This window comes from Limulus polyphemus, unplaced genomic scaffold (assembly GCF_000517525.1).
Source record: "Limulus polyphemus unplaced genomic scaffold, Limulus_polyphemus-2.1.2 Scaffold2634, whole genome shotgun sequence".
NCBI lineage: Eukaryota > Metazoa > Arthropoda > Merostomata > Xiphosura > Limulidae > Limulus > Limulus polyphemus.
The window spans coordinates 43,604-52,916 of NW_013668244.1; the positions used below are offsets into that span (position 1 = coordinate 43,604).

The 9,313-nt window shown below is 36.1% G+C and overlaps 1 protein-coding gene across 5 annotated transcripts in view; it reads right to left on the reverse strand.

Moving 5' to 3' along the window:
- Positions 1-322: 322 nt before the first annotated feature.
- The window catches only part of LOC106467494 (cytochrome c-like), a 17,865-nt gene continuing 8,874 nt past the window's right edge, over positions 323-9,313 (reverse strand). For all 5 annotated transcript variants that reach the window (XM_013927853.2, XM_013927852.2, XM_022395694.1 and 2 more), the window contains exons 2-3: positions 2,207-2,407; positions 323-941 (exon numbers count right to left, since the gene is read on the reverse strand). In XM_013927853.2, coding sequence (XP_013783307.1) covers positions 793-941; positions 2,207-2,396 — 339 coding nt within the window. In that variant the 5' untranslated portion in view covers positions 2,397-2,407 and the 3' untranslated portion in view covers positions 323-792. The remainder of the gene's footprint in view (positions 942-2,206; positions 2,408-9,313) is intronic.

Sequence of the window (9,313 nt, forward strand, 5' to 3'; positions counted from 1 at the left end):
GGTGAAGGGCTAGTGGCATGTGTTGAAAATTTGCACTGAAAGAGGGCAGTGCTAGTTGAGAAAAGCTATTTTGTGAGAGGGGTAAGATATCATATCAGGACTCAGTTCTATGATAATGTACAATACATTTGGACAGCTCAAAGAAAAGATTCAAGTGCTTGTTAGGTAAAACTCAGAAACCTGAATCAAATGAAATTCTCAATTGAGAATGAAATGATCCATACCTACTAAAACAAAGAATTACAAATCAAATAATCCAAGTTTGTAGAACTCAAAATTCTGAATACAATGATGTATATTTTGTAGAACTTAGAAACCAGAATCAAAGTAAAACTGTTCTTTAATTAAGGAATGATAACTCGTTCTTTGCAACTACTAAGAAAATGTTAAAAGACTGTTTGTCTAGATTATTTACTTACACTGAAACTACTAATTCCAACTATTACAAAACTAATATTACAAGTAATACAGTCATTTTACTACTGGGTATTTTCTATTAACTGATAAATATACTTCATCTAACATTTGAAAAACTGCATGTTCTTAAGAAGTATTTGATATTACTACATATATAAAACTTGAGTTTTACTTTAAAAAACACTATAAAAAATTATTCACAGGTTTTAATGTTTTTCATCTTAAAATATCTGTCAAACCTCTTACATCTAGCAGTTGTGTAACTGGTAAAACTTCATAATGAATTTTCAGAGAGAGAATTACATGTAGTGATTCAATATTAAATAGTAATTTCATAATCATTGTTCTAGGGAAAATTATTTCTAACTATAAATTCTATGATTGAGTAGATTGTTCCAAAAATGCTATGAGGTCAGCTCGTTCCTGTTTTTTCTTCAGGCCAGCAAACACCATCTTTGTTCCAGGAATGTATTTCTTAGGGTTTTCTAGGTACACCCACAATGTGTCACGATCCCAGGTAATTCCTATAGTAATAAAAACAAATTATAATGCCTTAATAATCAAAGAAATACATCTCCAAAAGCATTTTTAAGAAGTATTACAGAAAATGTTTTTAAAATTAATTATAGAAGAAATGATTTCCAGAAAGTGTTTATTTTAAAAGTATTACCAGAAAACAAATGAGAGTTAATACAGAGGAAAACAATTTCCAGAAAGCACAAACTTGTTTAAAAGGTATTACAGAATAGGTAATCTCAAGAAAATGTTTAAAAAATATTACAAAAGAAATGCACTGCCAAAAACTGTTTTTAAAAGGTATTACAGAAAAAAAAGGCACCTTTGATAGTATTACAAAAGAAATAAAATACATTTTCAAAACATTTTTTTGAAAGGTATCACCAGAAAGAATTTTAAAAAGGTATTAGAAAAGAAAAAAAAACAACTCTATAAAGTGTTTTAAAATTATTGCAGAAGAAAATGTATCTTAAGAAAACTTAAAAGGTAATACAGAAGAAACATATCTCCAGAAAGTGTTTTTGCAAAGATTACAGACAAAATAGATATCCAGAAAGTATTGATAAAAGGAGTTACAGAAGAATTGCATCACCAAAATGTATTTTTATAAGGTATTACTGAACATATTAATCTCTAGAAAAAGATTTTAAATGGTATAATAGAAAAAGAAATGATTCTTCAGAAAGTATTTTAAAAGTATGACAGAAAAAGTGAATCTTCAAAATGTATTTTTAAGAGATACATCAAAAGAAAAAATGCACCTCTGGAAAATATTTCAAAAGGTATTACAGAAAGAAAGCATCTCTAGAAAGTACACTTTGACTGTAGCACAAATAAAATGATAAGGACAATCATATTTTTCAATTCAAGTACATTTCATTGTATACATTTGTAGGTCTCTTAGAACAACCAACAAAGAAACTGAAAAGTGTCTTTTGACTTGCATTCTGTAAGATCCAACTTCCACTGAACACAAAATGTTTCTTACTGTTCCAGATACTTACATACACCAAGCTTTAAGTGTACCTGATGTCAGGGAAATCAGGCCTAAGCAAGTGTAATCCAAAATGAGAACACTAAACATACAACAATAGTGACTACATGGATCTCAGTATTAAGTGTGGTGTACAAGGAGTGAATAGACTGAATACTGTACAACAGTGAAAGGGAAAAAAGAAAATTAGCTTATAATGTTATAATAAAAGCACCATTGATAAACTATAAACTTCTAATTTACACTGTTTCTAACTAACCATAGCTACAAAATGCAAACCTTTGGTCTTGTTGGCATCTGTGTATGAGAATCCTGGGGCTTGACCTGTCTTACGACCAATGAGTCCATGAAGATTGGGCCCAGTCTTGTGCTTGCCTCCTTTCTCCACCGTGTGGCACTGGGCACATCTCTGAATAAACAACTTCTTCCCTTTTTCTGAATTACCAACAGGAATCTCTTCACTCACCATTTTTAAGTTACCTAGAAATGTAACGATAAAATAGTGAGTCTTTGTCTTTCTGTTAGATGCATAATAATGAAAATTGTATATATATTTACACATTTTATGTGCTCGTACATCTGTTTAGATTTGTAATTCTTTGTTTAAAAAGAAATGACTTACTAAAAGTCTTGGCAGTGCAAACAAAATGGTTAAGATTCTTACGTATGACTTTTGCCTTGATTTTTGAAGTGGATAATATTATAACTCAATGAGGTAATGCTTTATATGTCCACAAAAACTCTGAGCTCACTTTTAACTTGGAAAATCATTTTACAAGTAACAACTCTGAATAGTTATTATAAGATGCTTTTGTAATGGAAAGATGATGAAAAAAATACAGGACATTACAAACAGTGTTTATTTAATTAAATGCAAAATGAAAACTCAAGTCACTGATAAACCAAGGCAGAACAATAGCCAGACTACAGTAATTATTTCTTAAAACATTGGCACATACAATGTGTAATACATGTAAAATCAAAAGGAAAAATTTAAACATAAAAAAATAAAAATGAACATCAATACGCATAATTTCACCACATATTCCTTACATGAAAATGGATTTCCAATAAATATCTCTCCACAGAAGATGGATATTACTCACTCCAAAATCTTGTGAGCATGCACCAAGCCTTGAACAAAACTCCCATTCCTACACATTAATGTATTAAAATTAACATTTTCATGAACTGAGAATGTATTTCTGATAGATACTGACTTCCTCTCACAAAACGTTTTCTTGAATTGTACTGCCTTCTATCAGTGCAAATTTTCACTTACCATTAGCATTCTAGCATTGTTATTCCCACTTATTATTCTGCATCATACTAATATTTAAATGATCATTATTCCCACTTATTGTACTGCATCATACTAATATTCAAATGATCATGCAGCAACCCTCCACCAATAAGAGTGTGTCACTACCCCTATCATAACTAGCACCCTCTCTAATCATACACATGTTAATCACTTGGAGATTGGACATAACTAGCCAAATTAAGTCACACTGGAAGTGGGGAGGTAAGTATCTATTGGAAATACATTTTCAGTTTAGGAAAATGTTAATTTTCGATAAAATATCTTACCTCTTCTCACAAAAAGCTAGAATCCCATATTGAACTGGTGAAGGGCCAGAGAGAACAGAACTAAAAAGGCCAATGCCTCATAAAAAATTAAAAATGCAATTAAGTTGGGCAGTGTCACCATCACCACATTTGGAGTACTGTGTTCAATCTTGGGCCCCTTACTTTAGAAAGGCCAATGGATTGTTGAAAAGGGTTCATAGGATGACTACTAGGTTGATACCTGGGATGGAAAAGTTGTCATATGAAGATAGGTTAAGACCTCTGAAATAATTTTCTCTTGAAAATGTTAGAGTTAAAGAGGATGTGATTTATATGTTTAAGATTGTAAAAGAAATTAACAGTGTTAATGCATCATCTTGTTTTTTTAATGGTGAGGCCAATGTCAAGGCTAAACTTATAGAAAAGACATGTCTAAAATGGTGCCACTACTCATGGTCGTAACAATGGCATGACAATAAAATGCGTGCTATTGTGACTGGAGTGTCACAAAGGCTACACAGTGGTGGATCAGTACCAGATAAAAGAAAACGATGAGTTAAAAAACTGTGACCAATGCATAGCCTAGCCAGGACAACTTCCTCCTTCCGATCCTTACAAAAAATGTTATGACATGGCTCACCCCAAATCAACTCCCAACTGGCACAAAGCCACGACTTGAATACTGGACCATAGTACATATATGGGACAGCCACAGCCATGACAGTACCAGAGCAGATGGACATAGCTGCAGTGTCAGCGAGCTCCTTCCAGCGAATGCCAATATGACCATGTATCCAGAAAAACTGGATGGAAACAGAAGACAAAGAAAAATGGGCCAGTCATTATTGAATATCGAGAACTAACAGGGTGAGAACTAACCTTAAGCAATTCCAGTAGAGAGCTAAGAGAATCTGTGTAAATAGTACAATCGCTGTACTGCATAGCTTCTACATGACCCAGGGCACGAGAAATGGCATACAACTTGGCAGTGAACACAAAAACTGTAGAGGGGACCCTGCGAGCAAATACTGAGACACAGCAAATCATGGCAGAGCCTACAAAGACACCTGATTTCAAACCATCCGTGGAAATGGGAATAGAAGGATGGTTCAAAAGATGTACAGTAAAGAGCAGACGATACTTCCAATCGGGAGTATCTGCCTTCCTCAAGGAAAGATCACATCTGGGTATGGTAATAAGCCATGGTGGAATGGACTGATCATTGGGGACAGCAATGTCAGACCAAATTCAACTGGTTGCACCTGTATACAAAGGTCAAAAAAGGAATTGCAGACCATTTATTCTGAAAGAGCATGGCCCACAAAGGAAGAAAGACAACCATAGGTTGGATGCTGTGGTAAGGACTGAAGATTGGTAGCATACTGTAGAGAAAGTTGCAAAGACAAAGAGGAAGTTTGTGGAAGGCAGTGTACAAACTCTGTACTGGAAAAGTGCAAAAAGACCCAGTGCAGAGCCAAAGCCCCAGATGGTGAATAGGGTCCAGCATCTTCAAGGTCAAAGTCCTGGCAGAACCATGAACCAGAGTCCCATAGTCCAGTTTTGATTGAATGAGAGTACGATAGATCTTGAGCATAGAACAACATTCCACTTCCTAAGAGGGGAAAAAAAGGATATGGAGAATGTTCAGTGCCCTTGTACACTTGACACATAGCTGCTTTATGTGAGGAATGAAACTAAGTTTATGGTTAAAGGTAAGCCACAAGAGCTTTGACTCAGGAATCACAGGAAGAACATCACCGAGACAGATCTTGGGATCGGGGTGTAAGCCTCGCTGGTGGCAAAAATGTATGCAAACAGTTTGGGAAAAAGAAAAGGTAAAACTGTTTGCTGTAGTCCACTTCAACAAGTGATTGAAGACAGTCTGATGCTGCCGCTCAATAAACAAGATGTGGAAGACGTCGATGAAGAGCCCATTTGCAACAGTAGGAGGAAGTTATGTGTTGATAGCATTTATCTTGATACTGAAAAGTGTGACACTCAAGATACAGCCCTGAGGGACTCCAAGTTCCTGTGTAAAAGAACGGGAAAAAATTGAACCCACACAAACTTGGAATCACCTGTCTAATAAAAAGTTCTAAATAAAAATGGGTAAATAGCCATGCAACCCATATAAGTGGAAGTCCCGCAAAATGCCATAGCTCCATGTAGTGTTGTAAACCTTCTCAAGATCAAATAACATAGAATCATGAAGTTCTCTCTTGATGAAGGCTTCTATGATCGTGGTTTCAAGTCGAATCAGGTGGAGCACTGTTGATGGAACCCACACTGAGTGGGCGAGAGGAGGATGTTTGATTTGAGGAAACAAACAAGATGACAATTAACTATCCTCTCTAAGACCTCACAGAGACAGCTAGTCAAAGCAATTGGATAATAATTAGAAGAAATCTTGGAATCCTTCCCAGGCTTACAGAAAAGACAATAAAAACAAATAGAAAAATAGCAAGAGAGGCAGGAGAGAGATGGCGCAGCATCTCATAGTGGACATCATCAAGTCCAACCAATGTACTGGCAAACCGATGAAGAGGAAGTCTGAGTTCCACCAGTATAAGGGGGTGATTATAGTCATAGAGACAATCAGGGAAGAGGTGACTGCTCTACCTGAAACTTGATGGCGAAGGTGGGGTAAGAAACAAAAGTGCTGAATGTGGGAGAAAAGCTCTCACTGAGAGTATCGGTGAGGCTCTGTGCATCAGCAACTTCATGCCATTGGAGAATGGGGTAGGAAGAATTCCTCCCATTGACCTTCTGAATCTGGTCCCATATGACATTGGAACTGGTAGTAGAAAAGATGCTAATTGTGAACTTAATCCAAGATTCCTTTTGGCTTTGATGTCTGACCTACCGAGCACGGGCAAAGGTCAGCTGGAAAGAATGGGATGCTTGCAAAAAGTATACCAGGCCTGCTCCTGAGCCTTCCATGCCTGCTGGCAGGCTGGAGACTACCATGGATGAGGATACCATGGGAAACATGTTGAGGTTTTAGGTATAGAATGAACAGCTGCTTGAATGAAGTAATCACTTACTACCTATATGTAGTCACTAATAGATGGAAAACTAATGACAGCAGGATTAAGTTCCAAGAGAGAGAGAGAGAGAGGTGAAAGAGAGCCAGTGGGCCTGGTCTAACTTCCACTGTGGCACTCAGGTTGGGTGGCATCGACCACAGACAATCTCCCTCAAAACTATAGGAAAATGACCACTGTCAACCCTCCAAGAAAAGTGAGAGAAAAAGTGAAGGTGAGCAGACAGATAGATCAATGGCAGTAAAAGACTGACTAGGTGCATGAAAATAAGTGTAAGAACCAGTACTGAAGAGAAAAAGATTGTGATCCAAGAGCATACACTCTTTGAAACAACTACTCCTATCAATATCAGCACCACCCATGAGAGGATCGTGTCCATTAGTCTCCCAGGATTAAAAAGGGGATAACAACTGTTCAACAAGAGCACCAAAGTCTGATTGATCATAAGTTTCTCCAGGAGACAGATAGAGAGAGAGCAAAGAGTGATGGTACGACCCAAGGAAACACAGGTTACTACAGCCTCCAAAAGTGTATCGAGTGACACAGACAAGGTGGGCACATGCTGTTTGACTAGCAGTGCCACCCCTCCATGCATTCAATCATCACACAACCTGTCATTGCGGTATAAAGAAAATTGCCAAAAGGTGACTGTATCACCTGGGAGCAGATCACTGAGGAGGAACAAAGAAACATATCTCCCTTCAACAGAGGTGAACCTGTGTCCAGGCAGTTCACCACTTTAAATAAAATTATTGACTTCTTTAAATTTTTATTTACTGCAGAAACATTAAATATCACAATTAAATGAAACAAACCAGTTTGCAAACCACAGATGTCAGCAAGAAGGTGGACCACCAAAAAAAGGCAGTAAAATGGACCAATATTACACATTGTGAACTCTTAGCATCTTTAGGTTTAACTTCAACAATGGGACAAAAGCCTTATCCTTCTCTTTCTGACTACTGGTCTACCTATCTTCCTTTCCATAATCCTTGTTTTACTAACATATTCTCTAGGGACAGGTTTTTAGCTATACACACTTACTTATATTTCAATAATAATACTAATTCTCTTCCTAGTACTGACCCTAACTATGATAAACTTTTTAAGGTTAGACCTATCATAGACCATCTACTAAACTCTTTTGTTTCCCACTACTCTCCTAACAGAGAACTAACCACAGATGAACAGATGCTGGGCACAAAATGTGGAACTGATTTCCTCCGATATTTACCAGAGACCTGTCAAGTAGGGTATCAAGTTATGGGTCCTAGTAGAAGCTGGGAGTGGATACTGTCTGAAGTTTAAAATCTACACAGGCAAAGAGGGATAAATGCCAGCTAAAGGTTTAGCAGACAGTGTTGTGATAGAACTGATGGACAAGGACAACAGACTAGGACACTGGGTTTTCATGGACAACTTTTACACTTCCCCTCATTTATTTGACAAACTACTGACTATGGGAACCTATGCTTGTGGGACATGCAGGAAAGACAGACTGTATTTCTCACAGCAACTGGTTTCTACAAACCTAGAGAGGGGTAGCACATTTTTTAAAATGTGGAACTCTAACAGCTGTGAAGTGGACTGACAAACAAGACATTTATACACTTTCAACTTTACACTCTAATACTATGACAACTGTGACAAGAAGAGGGAGGGATGCCAAGGTTACAAAACCTCAGTTAATTGTGGACTAAAGTTACTATTACACTGGAAGGAGAATAAAATGGTATAAAACTGTTTTTTTCAACTTTTGGACTTGACAATTGTAAATGCTCACATTTTGTACAAACAACAAACCAATCAGCCAGGAATTATCCCAGAAGCCATTCAGAATGGACCTGGTCACAGCTCTTGTTGAGCCTCTACTTCAAAGCAGACCAGGTCCTTCTGGTATACCACTCTCTTGAACTGTACAGGACTCATCACCTCTGAGACTCACTCTTGGCAGACACTTCCCAACAACTATTGATAGAAGTCATGGGAAGAGGCAGACTATGCCTCCCAGAAAATAAAGTAATAATAAAATGTAAACTCTGTAATGAATTTATTTACATTAAATATTTTGAAGAGTATCACACTGGTGTTACTCTTCAAAGAAGTTAATTCTTTATCTATGTCTACTCTCTTCCTTTGTTCACATTTTTTTCCCTCTAAATATATTAATGTTCGTATTTCAAAGTACAACAGTGGTTACATTTTACTTAAATTTTGACTGAAATATTTCGTAGTTTTCTTTTGTTATTAATACAGTTGTGATGCTACCTTTCATGTGTCAAAATCATTTTACAATGTCTAAAATGTTTGTAGTGAAATACCTATATAAACTTGCATTCATTGATAGTTTTCCTATGCACAACATTAGGTATGTTTGTTTGTTTTCCATTGTTGATCCTTTTATCATGTGTCAACATTTGCATACATTTTGTTATGTTAGGATGTGTATAACTTGATATTGTTTCATGCAATTTGTATGTGCATTATTCATTTTAGATACATATATCATTTGTACATAACTTTATTCTAAAGACATTTGTAGAGTACTGTATCTTTCTAAAATGATATGAATAAACCTTTTTTTAGGTTTTCTAGCTGCTAGTGTTGCATAATTTGCTTTTAGTTTACCTCAATTTAGACAACTAGAAGAAGAATACAAATTCAGCAGGCATAACTATATGGGCCTACAAATTCAAAGTACAAATCTCTAACTATAATACCAGTATTTTGCTAAATATAGGGAATTTCGACTACCATATATATATATATATAT